Source organism: Gavia stellata, chromosome 2, assembly GCF_030936135.1.
Source record: "Gavia stellata isolate bGavSte3 chromosome 2, bGavSte3.hap2, whole genome shotgun sequence".
In the NCBI taxonomy this organism is placed as follows: Eukaryota; Metazoa; Chordata; class Aves; order Gaviiformes; family Gaviidae; genus Gavia; species Gavia stellata.
This window is the reverse complement of record NC_082595.1, coordinates 21,545,751-21,563,242: the sequence shown is the minus strand read 5'-3', so window position 1 is coordinate 21,563,242 and position 17,492 is coordinate 21,545,751. Positions and strand designations below refer to the sequence as shown.

At 37.7% G+C, this 17,492-nt stretch overlaps 1 protein-coding gene across 1 annotated transcript; it reads left to right on the top strand.

The window, feature by feature from the left end:
- Window positions 1–430: 430 nt before the first annotated feature.
- Window positions 431–16,509, top strand: YIPF4 (Yip1 domain family member 4). Its single transcript, XM_059834545.1, has 6 exons — window positions 431–521; window positions 4,094–4,247; window positions 7,073–7,244; window positions 9,433–9,510; window positions 11,378–11,491; window positions 13,916–16,509. The coding sequence occupies exons 1-6, from the start codon at window positions 431–433 to the stop codon at window positions 14,051–14,053; spliced, it is 747 nt and encodes a 248-aa protein (XP_059690528.1). The 3' UTR covers window positions 14,054–16,509.
- The last annotated feature ends 983 nt before the right edge of the window (window positions 16,510–17,492 follow it).

Genomic DNA, 17,492 nt, shown 5'->3' with positions numbered 1-17,492 from the left:
GCTGCAGCGGCTGCTGGCCGGACGATAACGCAGCAGCCGGGTAGCAGCGCCAGCCCTGGGGAACAGAGGAGGAGGACAACGCGACACAACACCACCCCTCAGCAGGCCGCCACCTTCGCCCCTCCCACCGGCCCGCTCATGTCCCAGCCAATCAGAAGAAGCTTTATAGCGGAGTCGAAGTGACTTCACTCCCTGAGACCGAGCCGGGCAGCCAGTCAGTATTGGCCCTACGGCGGCCAATCACGGCGCGTCTTGCAAGCAGCCAATCGGAGGCGTGGTGTCGCTTGTTGTTGCCCTGTCAGGCGGCTGCGCTGTGGGTGTTGGGTGCCGGTCGCGGCCGCAGGAGGGATCCAGGGAGGCCTCAGGCCCTGGTGCCCACTCGCCTCTCGCTGCCCCCACCGGCCCCGTAGCCCCCGCGGAGGGCGGGGAGATGCAGCCCCCGGGCCCTCAGCAGCAGCCGCCGCCGCTCTATGCGCCCAGCAATGGGGACTTCACCTTTGTCTCCTCGGCAGACGCCGAAGGTGAGCGCGGGGCCGCGGTTGGGGCCGCTCTCGCTTTCCTGGCAGAAGGGCCTAGCCGAGCCCCGGGGGAGCGGGCGGCTCCCGTGCCGCTGAGGCAAGAGGTGCCTTCCTTGCCCTCCTCCCTCCGCCCCTGAGGTTGGTGGCGTGGCTGGGGGCGGAGCGGGGTGGCCGCTGCCCTCGGACCGCGGCTCCGGGACCCCGCTGCAGCAGGCTGCCGGGAGCGGTGCTTAACGGGGGTGCGAGCAGCTGCTTTATCCGCGTGGTGGAAGCAGCAGCGTGGCAGAGCTGGCCGTGGCGCTCCGTTTCCCAGGTTCTCTGAAAGTTGTAATCGAGGTTGTGTCCGGCGACCTGACATAACCGTGACAAGTGCTGTCACAGACCGCTCGTCTTTCCCAAGTTGCTGGAAGCGCAGTTTGGTGTTTATTGAAGATTGTGCCGTATGTTGACATTAGCTGTAGTGTTGTGCCGAAGTGTCGGTGCCGTGTCTCCTTTCAGCACAGTAATGAGGGGGAAAGAGAAGCCCTGCATGTACTTTAGGGGGTGAAGTATGGCCCGCTGCCTAACTGCTGCACGAATAGATGTGGTGTACCAGCATGACATGAAGATCTGGCTTAAGACTGTGAAAATGAACATATAAGAGTCAACAATGTGCTAACTTATTTTGATGGAGAATGACTTTTTGGACTCTACCCATTTAAACAAGCATTCTACTTTATGTATGTATTTAGTTATGTTCTAATTGTGGACAGGGGTAGGGAATCGTGTAAATCCTCACTCATGTGCCCCACCCTGGAAAAGAATTACTGAAGTGGAAAAACTAGTGTAGAATATCTGTTTATTGGTGAACTTCCCAGTCCCTCTGACAAGGAATACTAACCAACAGGTACAATCTCGGCTGTAAGTTTTTTTTGTTGTTTTGTTTTTCTTCTCCACCTTGGCCTGAAAAAGGATCCATGTATCTCTGAATGGAAACTCTCCAGATTCCCTGTGAGCAATGTTGAGCCCAATCCAATACAGCCACCTTTCCAGTAGGATGTGTTGAATTGGACTCAGCTCTGTGTTCTATATGAACATAAGCAAGGCATGATGTCCTGCCTGTTCAAGTGTAGTCCTGTCTGCAAAGTGCTGCATAGACCTACCCTAACAAACAAAAACATAAGCAAAGTTAAACAGCTTGGTATTTCTAAATTAAAATACTACATGTTGCACTCTAATTTCTATTTGTTTCCCAAACCTTGATCCATATGAAAACCAAAAGTATAAGTTGTTTTATTTTCCCATCTTATTTCCATGAAAGGTAGGAGCTGTTTGTGGGAAAGAATGCTGGAGAGGTGTTTTCAATTAAGTGGGCAGATATGGTATAAAGAACAGACTGTTAGGGGTTTTTTTTGCCTCTTGTACCACTTTTTCAAAATTGAGAGCAAAGACTGTCTTGAAAGCTGGTTTTCCACAATGCCTGGTTGAAATGAGGTGTTTGAGATACCTCAGTTTTGCTTCTCTGGTGTTCTGCCTGAGACGCTAGCAGTGAAGGCACCTTAACTCTTGCTAGCGAGCATCAGAACCATCAATTCTCGGCAGATTATTCAGCACTTGGTTGGCCTGCTGTTAACCATCTAATTCAAAGCAGTCTATAGCAGAAGAGGTGGCAGATATTTTTTCCTTGGTTTCTGCAGCTTTATGTCCCAAAGATGTCTTGCAAAATAGACTTAAGATCATGTTAGTTGATAGGTTTTGTAATTAAAAAGTGTGGTTGTAGGTATTCTCCAATCATCAACTGCTAAAAGGAGTCTCGGTAAATAAGACTTTTGTAGAATTTTCTCTGCTTCAGGATGGATTGTTAGCAGTCACTGAGAAAGGAGACATAAATGGCTGGTTCGACTGTTATATTTGTTTGTTTTGTCAGCCACATTTGTGCAGAAAGAGTAGCAAGAACCTCTCCTTCCAAAGAAGTGTTATGTTGTAGCATAAACAAATATTTTTAAATGACAAAAGGGTCTCAGTGACAATAGGAAACTTCTGGGCATCAAGGTAGAGAAAGCCTCAGGCATTAAGAATACATTTTTCTTTTTTCCTCTCTCTATAAACAGCAGAGGAAGGCTTTGTTTGTGTCTGGTGAGAACAGTGTATGTGTGCCAATACTTGCAGGAGCAAAGAGAAATTCCTTCTTTAAGTTACAGTGATCTTTACAAGGATCCTGTGCAGATGGTGTTCCAAGAATCAAAGCAATGGATCATTAACTCTCATGATTATGAAATGGTTGAAAAGCATTTATGGAGAAGCTTAAACTTAAGCTTCAGTGGCCTAGCAAGCTGATTTGGGAAGGAGAATTCTGTTAAATTAGTTGCGATACTGAGTGATCAGTGAACACTTCAGACATGCTGGCTGAAGACTGTGTGAGATTCTGTCACTATACAAATTTTGTTTCTATAAAACTGCGTTGCATTTTGATAGAAGATGTCACAACTGTGATCTACAAATATGGCCTGACTTGCCTCTGTGAGTATGTGTTTCCGAAATACTTGTTATAACTAGGTGTTTTGGGAACTTTGGGCGTAGGAACTTGTTTGTGTGAAGAACACACAGCAATGGAAAGGCAAAATAAGATTTTTCTTTGGTGAAGTGAAAAGGTGTTGGATGAGAAGTGAGTTTTTGTCTCTCAGTATATTTCTAATAAGGTTTGTAGAAAAAACTGACATGTTTCTGTTTGGATTTTTCCTTTGTAGCAAATAATGGAAATCCATCATTTCCTAAAGGAATAATTATTCCCTTCTATATTTTCTCTTTCCTCAAGTTGCTTTGTATATTTTCTGTTACTATTTTGTATTTTTCCTCTGTATATAACTGAATACAGTGAGAGAGTAAAATTAATATTTATTGGTGATTTTTGACACAGCCAGAACAAACATAAATTGTTCTTTGTTTTGTTTAATACTGTGGCAGAGCAAGATCATAGTGTACTGAAGAGAACTCCTTGTATGTCTTTTTATTGTCTGGAGCCTAAGGATCTCTGATAGTATTCTTTTTCTAACTGTTTCACCTGTATTAAAGGTAGGCTACAAATGAAAACATCTACAAATGTTTTCCTTTCATGAAAAATTGGACATAAAAGCAGAGAATGGTTTTGGCTGAAACAATGCCACTGTGCAGGAATGGGCTCCAAAAGAGGTATAGTGTGGTCAGCAAAAAAATTGGTAAATAATCTACAATTTGCAGTATGATGAGACTTTCATTAGTTAACTCCTTTTATGCCTTTAAATGCTTAATGATAAAGCACAAATTGAAGCCTTTCTGTCATACCATAACACTGTGTCATCAAAACAAGAGCTCCATCTAGAAGCTAAAACTTGATAATTTGGAACATAAATCAACGTTGTTACTATTGCATTAAAACCAGAAGTACCCTTTCAAACTATGTATCTGTTAAAGCTATATTCTATAACTTTGAATATTTTGTGGTGATAACCAGCATGTGTAGCTTTATATGTCTGTTGTTTATCTTCCAGTACTTTTTAAATCAAATGGCTTTTGGCAAGACACAAAAAGGTGTATCTTTCTCTCCCTTTTTCTCTAAGATCTTAGTGGGTCCATAACAACTCCAGATGTTAAGCTAAATCTTGGAGGAGAATTCATCAAAGAATCTACTGCAACTACATTCCTAAGACAGAGAGGGTATGGCTGGCTTCTGGAAGTGGAAGATGATGACCCAGAAGATAACAAGCCACTCCTGTATGTCATAATTATTTTTGGGTATCTGTTTTTAATAGCTGCGAGGGAAAAACAAACAACTTGTAGCCTCTCAAATTGTCCCACAGCCTTTTGCTGTGACTAGAATTCTGTTTACTTGACCAATGAGTGTTTTCTGGTGCAGGAATGAAAGCATTGTGTTTCTCATTATGGGTTTTATTTTCAGTGTAAAAGAGGGGCTTGTTACTCACTGTGGGGAAGGAAGGAAGGAGGAAGTAAAATCCAGTTTTATTAATGTCTACAAGTATAAAGCTTTTATGGCTTTTCTGCTTTTATCTGTTGATCTTGTAATGGTTTAAATAATTAGATTGTATTCTTTCTATCTTTTGCGCTGTAGTTGCAAGTTTCTTAATGTTGTCAAAGAATCAGAGGCTAAGACAATTCTGTGGAAACATTCGTGTTAAGTAAATCAAAGTAAATTCTGTCAGTTACTCTGAAGTAAATGCATTGTGAATCACGCTTATTACAGTAGAGATGCTAGAAGCAAGGTAGCACAAACTTTATAATCTTTAATGCTATTTTATCTTATAAAGTTAGATTAAATGGGTGTTAGTGTTGAAAGACAAAAATGTCCTTAAAACTGAAAACCTCTGCATCCCTTGTTCTGTTCACAAAAACATGGTTGGCTGAAGAAAGTTTGTATCTTAAGGTTACTACACTGTGAGTCAGGCAGCCTGGGTTTTAGTGCTTGTTCTGCACCTAAGCAACTTCATTCTCAGTGTCTTGGTGTTTTCCTGTGTGAATTAAAGATAATGATGCTTTAAAAAATGGAGTGAGCAGGAGAGTACTCTGGAGAACTCAAATGAGAGTGTTGGGAGAGAACAGATGTCTGGAGAGCTTGATAATGAAACTGCTACTTGAAAAGCACTTTAAAGTGTGCAGAAGTATCTCCTTGTGCAAATAAGTCTGTTCTGTAAACCTCTAACTTTTAATTAAGGAACAGAATCGTGTACTGAGGTGACAACATAAGAATTCGCTCTTTTGTGTAACTTTATACCACAAGAACCAAGTTTGTGATTCAAAGACAGCTAGGTGTTCTAAGCTGCTGATTGCTGGAAGTGAAGAGAACATGCCCAGGAAATGATCAGTTTGTAGCAAATAGCATGAATATAATCACCCTAACAGAGAAGACCTTAATCTGACTTTCATGTAGCAGTTTTTATGCAATTCTGATTATTCCCAGAACATGTGCTGTCAGGAAGCCTTCTAATCTGAATCCTACTAAGAATTTAAAGAATAGCAGCCAGCTAAGGGAAGTTCACCAATGTGGTGCTGCCGTGCAAGTGTTTTGTTCAATAGAGTGAGATTTTTTTCTTTCTCATTGGGCAGCCTTATTCCAGACATGTGTTTCCTGTTAGAGCTACCATCACTTTTTAGGTGAGGTAGCTGTCAGCTTCATGCAGAAGACAGTTTATTCACATGAGAAACTGTCAGAAGCCCTAGGCGATGACAAAGAATTATTTCCAGACAGGAAATACTTGTGTTACACAATCTTCAGAGTACAATATAGGAATACTACCTCCTGTTTAGATAAATGGAGGAAAACAGATGCTTCTAGTCTACTCCTTAGATTCAGGGATGTGTAAAAGAACAATTTTTGTTATTTAGTCACAGGTTAGTAATACCAATTCTGAAATAGCTTTGGTAATAGCAATCCTGAAATTGCCTTGAGAGACTCAATGAGCAATATTTAGATTTTTTTTAAAAGAGAAATTGTGGTGAATCATGTCTTTGCATTTATCTCTTGCTTCACCTTTTCTGAGGAAAAAGCCATAAATGAAAGCCTTGTACAAAACTTTCATAAATGGACTTAGGATATCATTCTACACTTTTCTCCACTGTGCTCTTAAATGTAGAGCAGAAGGATATCTGCTGGGAAGTCTGTTGCAACTCTTCAGAGCTCCTCAGTCATGACTGTGTAAGGAAAACAGTAGCATACAGTTTTGTCTTAAGGTTCCACGCATAAACCTAAAGAAGTAGAATTGCCCATTACTTGGGAAGTCTACTTCCTTCCTCTTATGCTAGGACAATCAGGACAAGATGCATCAGTTAAGGGCCTCCTATGCAGAAGAATCTTCTGGTAAATTTACACACAATTTGTAGCAGGGAGTGGAGAAGGCAACTGGAGAAGACCAAGACCTGGTGATAGAATTTATTGCTAGTTTAATTGGCTTTTATTTTTTTTACCCATATTGGAAACAAGCCAGTAATTAAACAATTGGCATAAACTAGTCTGCTGAAAACTACTGTTATTGAAGCAAGTTAAACCCCATTTTATCTAAAAAACCTGTTTTTACCTGATGTATTTTGAATGGTTTATGATTAGTGAATGTAAAGGTATTCTTTCTTGTAGAATTTGAAATAAAATGTTTCCATAATGAGTGTGCTCATGGCAAACTGCTCAGCATAGGAATACACAGCCATCCTACTTTTGTGTATGCATGTCTTTGACTTTTAAGTAGTTACAGTGGTATGAATGTGTCATGTTCTTGCATGTCAGAAAATACATCTACTGTCTTAATGTAGACTGTTAGGGTATGTTGTGTATGTTTTCTGTTCTTAGTCATGTAATTGATTTTTGAATAATTAAATATATCTAACTGTGTCACACCAGTTACTGAATGCGAGATCAAGGTATGGTGTTGCTTTGTTGCGGATGAACTGTTCCTTTGCTAGTCATGGCTTCAGAAGGCTTTGTGGGCAACAGGAGACTTGCTCTATAAACATAGTTTGCCCCCGAACATAATTTTTATGCTCAATTTCATTACTGTGGTGTATAGTAATGCTCTCTTGTGTTACAATTTCAGGGAAGAACTTGACATTGATCTGAAGGATATTTACTACAAAATTCGATGTGTGTTGATGCCTATGCCATCTCTTGGGTTTAATAGGCAGGTAGTGAGAGACAATCCAGACTTTTGGGGTCCTCTGGCAGTTGTCCTCTTCTTCTCAATGATTTCATTATATGGACAATTTAAGGTAGGTATAAGCCTTCTACTAAAAAGTGATCTAAACTAAATTTGGCGACATGATTGCTAAGCAATTTGCATTGTTACATAGGTAGAAAGTCTTTTCCTTACACGTTAATGCGGGACATTTCAAATGCTGTTTCTCCAGTTAATATGTAGGAAGACAGCAGTAAGAAATGTATTAAATAGCCCACAGATAAGTTAATCATGATGAAATGTCAGGTTTGTTTTTATACAGTAAAACAAAGGAAAGATGTGGTTTCTAGAGGAAACAGATTGGTACTAATGGGTTTATAGTCATATTAGTGAATCCTTCCATTTCCAATTGTGACCTTTTGTTAACGTGCTTTTTATTACTAAAAAATGTCACTGAAGAACATTTGTTTGGATGCCATGAATTTTAATTTCCTGACAAATAAAGCTACGTGTTTAATTCATACTATATCACCACTGTTATCTGGTATATTTAATCTTCATTAGTGCCATTTGTTGTTTTGTCCTCTCTGCTCAATTACAATCAAATAAGTTCCCTCTGGTCAATAAACTTTTTCCATAATTCCTTTTGAACTCTAGGATGAATAGCTATTCAGAGGCATTGTGCAGATTTGATTGGCCTCCATAAATACTGTTAGCTTTTTTCTTTATGTTCAGATCGAAATAGAGAAGTGGTATCATTTGTAGTCAAAATTTGAATGTGAGCCTAGGTGATCCTGCTTCAGAAATCTTCATGACTATATGTTGTTTTAAATATGATGTAGTATAGTAATAAGCCATATGTAAAGTAACAGAATGTGCTTATGCAAGGATTTTTGTGAATGGTGAGATAAAATCATTGCCTTTGTGACCTCCGTCTTCCATATGGTGTATCAAATGCTGACTAAGAACTCGCTCTCACTATCTTGTTTCTATGAGACTTGGAGTAGACCAAACCACTGTATTATTCAAGTGGACTACTTAGCTGTCTCCTAGGCAAAGCAAGGACCATTCCTTGATCCTGTGACAGATAAACTACCTTCTGCAGTTCATGTACCTACTGGACATGAACAGTAGGTCTGATATTTCTTAGGAACAGTGGATTTACCATAGAAATGTAAGAGCATTTTATATGTGTGAGGAAGGAAAGCTAGTAGCTAGCAACAGGATGACTGACAGCAGCTAGACTAGGTAAACTGAATGGTGGGCTGTAAGCTGGAGAGAGGTGAGCATTCCTGCTCTAAGACTTTAATCTGGTCCTCTTTTTTTTAGACAGTGGAAGAAAGGAGAAAGTAAAAGGAGGCCATTCACTATTTTCACAAATAGCATAAAGCAGTTACAGTTATGTTAATTTTTTGAAGTCGTGCTGTGATTTTTATCTGTCTTTAAATTTAAAGAAAAATCATCCCCTATTTGATTCTTCTGTGAATCTGGAACTTTTAATTAAGCAAAAAAAAAATGAATTGAGTACTAACTTCATTTTTAAGTGCAGCTGTTGTACACTTGGAAATACAGAGACTCGACTGATACTGTTTTTCCCTCTAAAAAGCTATTTCAAAAGGGAGAGCTTCACTTCTAATCCTCCCAGTGCCTCAAATCCAAGAATAGCTAAGTTACTTTGAAGGTTCTGTTAGGCCAGAGAACGATTTTAAGATTCTTCTTCAGTTTAAGAGCAGACCAATGAAAGAAGCAAGAAAAAATAATTAGACTTTGTCCCAGGAGTCTGGGACTGTTTCTTAAGTTGTAATCATCATCAAGTTCTACTGAGACTTAAAGTCCTATGTCGTCTTCTGAGCATTCTCAGTTTGAGTAAAGAATAAAGTGGTGTCTTTATGGATGAAAGAAGCAGAATTCCAACTCCTTGTATTGGTTGGGCTGACTTCTAAAAACTGTCTGAGCCCACCTTTTGTAATGGGTGGGATGTGCAGATATTTAGCTAGGGTGGTCTTAGCTTCAGTTTTAACTAAACCCTTCCTACTCTGATACTATGTTACACTACTTACAAGAAACATTACATGTGCATTAATGTGATTCTGTAAATGTAACCTCTGAATTTTATTCTCAAGTTGCATTGTGATACTAAGTAAAACTATTCTTGCCGCAATTCAAAATTCAGTTTTGCATAATAAAATCCTTGACTGCAGTGAAAGTGATTAATAGAAATGAGTTTTCCTTTCTCACAATGAAAATGATTAATATAAATGAATTGTTCTTTATCTCCTAAGGTTGTTTCTTGGATTATAACTATTTGGATATTTGGATCCTTGACAATTTTTTTACTGGCCAGGGTTCTTGGAGGAGAAGTAAGTACCTGTATGCAAAAAGGGCATAGAGGGAGGTAATGTAAAATCTCTTGGCTCCATTTTTCAGTAGTAGTTGGGTTTTCTTGGTGCTTGGCTTTGGACCTTGTAGCCAACTAAGAATGGATCTTGTTGATAAGTGCAATGTCTACATTTCAAGTTCTTGGCCTCCAAAATAAAATCTAAAATACAGAGACGGTCAGCTAATCTTTCTGTCCAATGGATGGCACGCTGGATGTGATAAACAATCTGGAAATTTGTACTGTGAATCCCAGAAATTCTAGCGGGTGCCTGTGATCCAGAACTGAAGTCCACTCTTGAGGGACAACTGCTTTCAATTTTTCAGTCACTGAGCTAAATGGAACCCTTTCTCCTCCTTTGCACTGCTCTTGCAACGCCCTTTATTTAAACTTTTTTTTTAAATGGGGCTAACAGCAGTTGTGTAATGTCCTTGTGTATAGAGCACCTACCAGTGTTTGTTTTCATCCTTCGCCTGATGCAGTTCAAACCCATTAAAGGCTGAAAGTCAGTGCATGTTCTTCAACTGCAAAGCTAATTGAAGTTCTGGCCTACATCCCTCCCTCCAGCTGCTTACACCTTCAGGGTTGGAATAGCTGTTTGAGCTGTTTACAGATTGAGTCACTAAGCAATTAAGGTGTAAATGACAAAAAATGACTTGCAGCAAGGCCCACAAACAGCTATGATGGAACACTCAGGAGGGTAGAAACTTCTTAAAATGGCTCTGCAGCATAAAATGCATTGAACTGTATCATGAAGAACTAAATATTCAGTGATACTTGATTTCTGTATTTTTACTATGCATCTTGCATTAATGATGAACTAGTGTTGCAGACTTCCTACATTATTTACATTTACTTTAATTTTTTTTTAGGTTTTCCTTTTAATCATAATTGCTAGTCTTCTTGTATGAACACTGTTTTGAAAGAAAAAGCTTTTATAAATGTTGTTGCATGTTTTTCCTGCATACCAGCATAATTCAGATGCCCTTAAATCAATGTTTTGTGGCTCAAAATGTGAAATTATCAGAATGTATAAACGGGGGAGAAAGTATAGGTCTGCACAGTTCACTGTGAAGGATCAATGGCCATAAGAGATTGATTGCAAGATGGTCACTTGTCTCGCCACTGTTTTTCCTGTTAAATCCAAGAACCCTAGCTGGGCCCAGGAGCATTTCAAACTGTAGTGGGGGGAAATCAGACATTTTAGTCCCCACGATGCTAAAAGCAGTTATGGAAATACTTTGAACAAATCTGTTTAAGATAATCATAATAAATTTAAACTGGAAATCAGAAGATTTCTGTGCCTTAGAGGGATCAGGTTCTAGGTCTTCCACTGATGCCAAAAGCAATAATGTACTTTATGAATTTATTTATATATAATGGATATGAGTATGTGAATGCAGAAAATCGTATCTTTGCTACTTGTGACAGACAGGACTACAGCTGGTGACTGAGAGGTCTGTTGTAGTTCTGTGCTCCTGGGTATCATTTGTACAGTCCATGGAGAATGGCAGTTGAGAACCACCTAAGGCAGAAAATGAAAATGTGAGGGGTGGGTGGAATTACATATTTTAACCTGTGTAAATACTTCCCTTGGAAGTGGTAATATTGTCTTTTTTTAACACTGTAAATAACAACCTATTTCTAAGAGAACTGAATGATTAATAACAAAATTCTAGGGGATAGCATACAAAAACAATTTTCATACTAGCAAGCTTCCTTTAGTTGAAGCTTCGTGAATACCTAACATATTATTATCGCTATTCATACTGTTACAACAACATCAAATTGTGTTTGGTGACAAAGACTGAGTACTAAAAAGCTTGGTTTTATGTGCTTGAAAATTTCAGGTTGCTTATGGCCAAGTTCTTGGTGTGATAGGATATTCCCTACTTCCCCTCATTGTCATAGCACCTGTACTTTTGGTGGTTGGATCATTTGAAGTTGTTTCTACCCTAATAAAAGTAAGTTCAGTATCATCTATTGAGAATTGTTTAGTTATTTTTAAGTCACTTTCCTAACACTTCAAGTATTAATCTGTTCAGGACAACATAGCGATGGGTCAAAATATTCAAAACTACAATGTAAGCTCTGTCATCCTTTTGGTTAGCATGGTGGACATGACTGCTAAGTGAATTCTGTTTTAAATGTTTCTTTTGAGTACTTGGGGATATACAGTGCTGTTGCTATAACAACACCTGTTGTTACCAGGTTAGCTTCTGTTCATACAGTGCTGTTGCTATAACAACACCTGTTTTTACCAGGTTAGCTTCTGTTTAAGTAATTTGCTGTGCTATAATAGTTGCATTAAAATAAATAGGATTATCATTTTGAGAAGAGGATGCATAATTAAACCTCAAAATGAAGAATCTGAAAATAAGCTGTTCTATCCCTTCACCCATCATCCAGTTTATTTTTAGTTACTGCAGCATGAATATGACGTTAGTCATTGTTCTTAGACCTTCCCATAGTGATAGCAGTACAAAGCTCTCAGTACCCTTTGCAGAGAAGGTAAGTATTGTTCTGATGTTACAGATGTGGAATGTAAGGCACAAAGCAAGAATAACTTGCCTGATACCACCTGCTGTTGGACACCTTTTATGAAACCAGCAATGTTCTCTGATAGATCCCAGAACTACGTAACATTCTTGAACACTTCCAGTACTACTTAAAACCCTTTTAGGTAGCCTTTGAAGTTATTGCTGAACTTTTGGAAAGGTTGACTGAGAATATTCTGTTACTAGCTAACAGTATGTTCTGTACTAGCTGTACGCTTTTTGAGTTCTTGTTCTGTTGCTTTGATTGATTGTTGTCCTTTTAGCTTGCTGATAAACAGTATAATTGAAGCACAACTAAAGTGTATGATAAATAACAAAATTGCTGTGTTTGTGATTTGATAACTTGCAATTACTATTAAGTGATAGTCAGAAAGCAAATCATTAACTTGCCACTAATATATAACTTGAAAATAAATATATGTTAATGAAACCTCTGTTATTTGATTACTACTAACAGTCTTACATTAACTTCAGGGCAAATCCGTGCAAGGTTCTTACCTTTGTATCATTAGTGTGAAAATGCAGACAAGCCACACATGGCCAAAACTACTTATGCTGTGACAAGTACTACTTCTTATGGCTTGAGAGCTCTGTGCCTCGGGAAATATTTCACAGTCCTAAAGTTGGGGAACTTATAGTGAAATAGTGAAATTCCAGTCAGTTCTTTTCTAGTTGCAATCAGCAAAGTAAACTACTCAAGTAATGCACCTCAATTGTTTTAATCGCTGCAATTTTCCTAATGTATCTTAGGGAATTCAGTCATGATCTTGATTGTCCTTCTTGTCCATCTCTGCGTTAGGCAGCAAAAACAGAAGTATGTAATTTTTTGGGTGTAGGTGGTTTTTTGTTTTTTGTTTTGTTTTTGTTTTACAATGGCAGTTGAATGGGCTACATAATCCCTCAAGGGCCTTCAGCCAGTCTTACAGAACTGTGGAAGAAGTTCTTTGCTGGGGTCCTTTTATGTCTGCACTCTTGGTCTTACGTTTTGCAGAAGATCACAGTGTTTTTGCATGTCGCTCAGTTTTAAGTATTTTTCCTTTTTTATTAATATTCAAGGTGCTGCTAGAGGATAATAATGTCTGATTACTTTCTGCTATAACCTTCTTAGTTTGAGGTTTGAGTCAAGTTCACTGATCTCAAGACATTTTTTTAAAAGTATACACGCTAACTTGATATAACGTAGTGGATATTCATAGGTAATGTTACTTTCTGCCAGTCTTTTAAACTGGCTCTTTCTTAACTTAGTAAGCAATATAGTTTTTGATACAGATTGTGTTTTGGCAGGCTTCTCACTGCACCTGAAAGGAATACAAATGTGGGGTTCGGTTACCTTGAGGTGGGGGCATCATAATTAAAGAAAAGCTTATGAGTCAGACAAATCCTGAAATAAAAAATGGTAATTTAACCCTCTGGTAAGAGGAAGAGTCAAGTATAGTACCTCTTCTGCTTAAAGAAAGGGAGGGGTTAATAGCTGGGGACAGTCAAGGTAGAAAGGAAAGTTATTACTCCAGTGAAGTTTCAAATTATCGGTGTACGTAAGCTTACAGCTCGCTTTACAGTATCTGTATGTAAGACAGAGTAAGAGAAAACTTACTGTAGATCGTTAGCTGCCCACTTGAGTAAAAATGTCTCAAATGAAAATAACATGCCTATTTGTTAAATATTCTTCTAAACTTAAATGCGTAGTATATTCTTTTTGCACGCGAGTGTAGAGTTCTTCCCCCCCCCCCCAATTCTTTTTATTTTGAGAGAAGAACTGATTTTTATCTTGGTATTTGGAGAGAGTTTCTTGTGGCGTCAGCTAAGACTGCTCATCTTCTTCTTTTTCAGTTGTTTGGAGTCTTTTGGGCTGCGTACAGTGCTGCATCATTACTAGTTGGAGAAGAATTCAAGACCAAGAAACCCCTTCTAATTTATCCAATCTTTTTATTATACATTTATTTTCTGTCCTTGTACACTGGGGTGTGATCTAATGCAAGATGTGGCCAGAAACTGTATTTTATTCACTTGCAGACTGATAATGCATAAGATTAAGGAGGCTGGAGATAATACAAGTGACTGTTTTGTATCCAGTTGTCAAGATGTTTTAAGATTGAAGAGCATATTTGTGTATATTATTTAATGAAGCAATTGTAGCTATATAGATTTGTATCAAAGTTCTAGGTTTGTTTAAGACTCTTCAGATTTTAATGAACAAAACAAAGGACCTTGTGTTTTATAAGAAAGTGTGGCAAAAACACAACTCAATACCTGTGCCAAAAGCACTAGGACCAGATTACTATATTCAAGGAGAAAAATGAGAAGTTAACTGTAACAGTCTCAAAGTGCAATTTTTCTTTTGAGCTTAAACACAGCTGGCTTTTTTGGCACAGCAAATTCTGTAGATAGTATATATTTATGAAACAGTCCTGATTGTTCACAGAATAGTCTGTATAATCAAGACATGAAGATACTACTTTTAATTTAGTGCCTCAATTACTTTGATTTGGCTATTGAGTTTTTATAAATTCCAATTTGTTTTCAAAACATGTATATACTGTGTATTTTGTATCTATGGCTTGTGTGTAGCGTAAATACTCCTTGGTTAAGGATGTATATTGGGTTTTTAAAAATTGAAGATACAAGTATTTCAAATCTTCATATACTATCTCTGACCAAAGGAGCAAGATACTTACTGCGTGACATAATTAAATAAAATGCATATTTAGAGAATCAAATTATTTTACTTAAAAGTATAAATTTACTGAGAAATGGGTGAACACCTTTCTCAACTGTAGTGCTGGCTTAATGTTGGAGAAAAAAGATGTTCTATCAAATTTGTGTGATCTTTAAACAATGTTATTTTATGGTGACAAAATAAAAATAATGCTTCCCTAACTATGTTTTACAACATCTTTTAATAGCATGGAATTTACATGCATCCATTTTTTTCCCCCTGTACTATTAATCCCTTGTAAAGAGAAATAGAAGATCTGTAAGGCCAGATTCTCCCTTCACTAAATAAGGCAGAATTACTGCCTTAGTAACAATGACAGTCTTGCTAATTTTGACTATCCAAGGATTATGTAATAATGTGATGACATGTTAAATATTTCCTGTGTACTGTGTTGGTTGCTTATGTAATGGTCCTTATGGTAATGTTTCTTCACAAGGGAAGTCCACTGAAGATCACTTTGCATGGTATTAACTTAGGCATTTGCAATCTTCAGTATTTAGTATTGCCAAATGCATCTTAAGTTTCTTAACAGGTTTTTTCTAGTATCAGAAAAAAAGCATTCCCCATGTCTTTTTTTTTTTTAATGCTGCAAATAAAAATCAACCATGACAAGGTAATAGCAAGGGCTGTCTTTGATCCCTGATGGACATATTTCCTTAACAGAACTATAGTTTTTCAGCTTTTTAGACTGTGTAACTTGCCATTTTAGTAACTTATTTTTACCACTTGTTACTGATGCAAAATACATATTTGAATTCCAACTCTACCACAAACCTTTAGCTTATTCAGTCTGCTTTTCTGGCTGATGCTTGTGTTGGCTTTAAACAGAACTATTTAAAGTTGATGTTAGATCCAAGTTGTAATGTAATACTCTAGCTTGTAATACATTAAAGGAGAAAAACTGGTAGAGTGATTGACTTTTCACCTAATTTTTGAGTTCTGCAGAAGTTCTGGTGGAATTACTGCAGAGTCGTACAAAACCAATTATACCAGCAGCTTAGTACTTATCTGCAAGTGTTTTGTGAGCATTCATACCACATTCTAAAAAATATATGCAATTACAGTGTATTAAAGAAAAAAAAAAGCATGTTAGCTTTGGAATCTTGCATGATGATCTAGTCTTATCTCTTTTTCATGACTTATTTCTTTTTTAACAGGAATATTCAACTAGTATTAGAAGACTCAGTGCAGACCCTGCGAATACATGTTTAACTAATCACCACAAACATTTAGGTTACTAGGCTGTCAGAGAGCTTTAAGCTTAGTTCCTCTGTGCATAGCTGCTCATTAGATGTCCATAATGGATCCTGTGCAATATTCATAGTCATTTCAGACTATGAATATTTGAAGGATGCAAGAATGTTCTCTTTAACCTTCAAATATCTTAATTTTCTCTATACTAAAGTTCTGTGAAATTTGTAGTTGTAATTTTAACTGTTCATTCCACAGACTTGGCACATGTGTAATATGCAATGTAGATAAGCACTTAACATAGTACATATTTTGTACACAATTGCAGATTTGCACCTTTTAATCTTAGTATCTCTAGGGTCACCTTGGGCATATGCTGTGCAAGAAATATGTACAAACAGCTCTCAGATGATTCTGATAGTTTGTAATAACTTCGTGTTCAACAAACTCGTATTTTTAGATGAGGTATGTGTGTAAATACAAGATGTATTTTATAAAAAGTTTGAATTAAACTTGTTTACAGAATATATGAAGCTCATTTATATTTACTGAATGAAGACACATCTATATTCCTATACATGTCATCAATCTCAAGCTTTGAGGCTATAAATAAATTTTTGTGGTTTTATATATATATATTAATTACTTCTGTCTGTCCAAACTGGAAACTTAGAGCACATCCATCTAGCAAAAAGCTCCCTTTCCAAGATGCAATGCCTCATTTCAAGGTAGAGACATGGGTATCATACCTTAATAAGGAGACATGCTGTTTGGATGATCTTCTGTATAGAGCAGCCAGACACATATATATGTACCTGTCTTTCTCCTTCTTCTACTCATCAGACATACTCTGTTGTTTATCAGAAAAATTACACCTACTTGAAAAGTATATGAAATCAATTGCTTTGATGCGGAGACAACATATGGCTTCAGATCTGCTTTAAGTTTTGTCACTACCCTTACTGGTCTTTAATGTTTTGCTTGAAGTAGCAAAGCAAGCTTAAAAGTTGCTTATTTTGCTCTCAGGACAATTTTGATTAGCCTGGGTGGCATACATACCCACGTGGTTTTGTTCTGGTTTGTTTTTTTTTTTTTTTCTTTACATGGACACTGTATTTCTTAAATCACTTTCCTGCTACAGCAGCCTGTGTTAATTTGGGTCCTTCCAGTAAAGCTACTCCTCTGTAGGAAACCACATAATATTTGAAACATCATTGTATTCAAGACCATCAGTAGCCTAAAAGCTTTCTCAAATATTTTAGTAAAACATGGCACTTAGATAAAAGAATGCCTACAAGTAGGCTTAGCTATACAAGCTGCATCGATATTCCAGTGGGTGAAAAGGGAAAATCTCAACAAAATACAAAAGTTTTTATTATACTTACGTCACAACAAAATGCTTTCATGGATAGAATGACTCCACCCCTCATTTTTTGGGTAAAAAAAAAAAAAAAAAAAATCCAGGCTGGAACCACTGTGTGTATTCACAGACGTACACAC

What these genes read in the sequence shown, in the direction of transcription:
- YIPF4 (XM_059834545.1), top strand. Translation starts at nt 431, where the DNA reads ATGCAGCCCCCGGGCCCTCAGCAGCAGCCGCCGCCGCTCTATGCGCCC. An exon ending in CTCCTCGGCAGACGCCGAAG is followed by an intron (nt 522 to 4,093) that starts GTGAGCGCGGGG and finishes TTTTTCTCTAAG; the next exon opens with ATCTTAGTGGGTCCATAACA. An exon ending in GAAGATAACAAGCCACTCCT is followed by an intron (nt 4,248 to 7,072) that starts GTATGTCATAAT and finishes TTACAATTTCAG; the next exon opens with GGAAGAACTTGACATTGATC.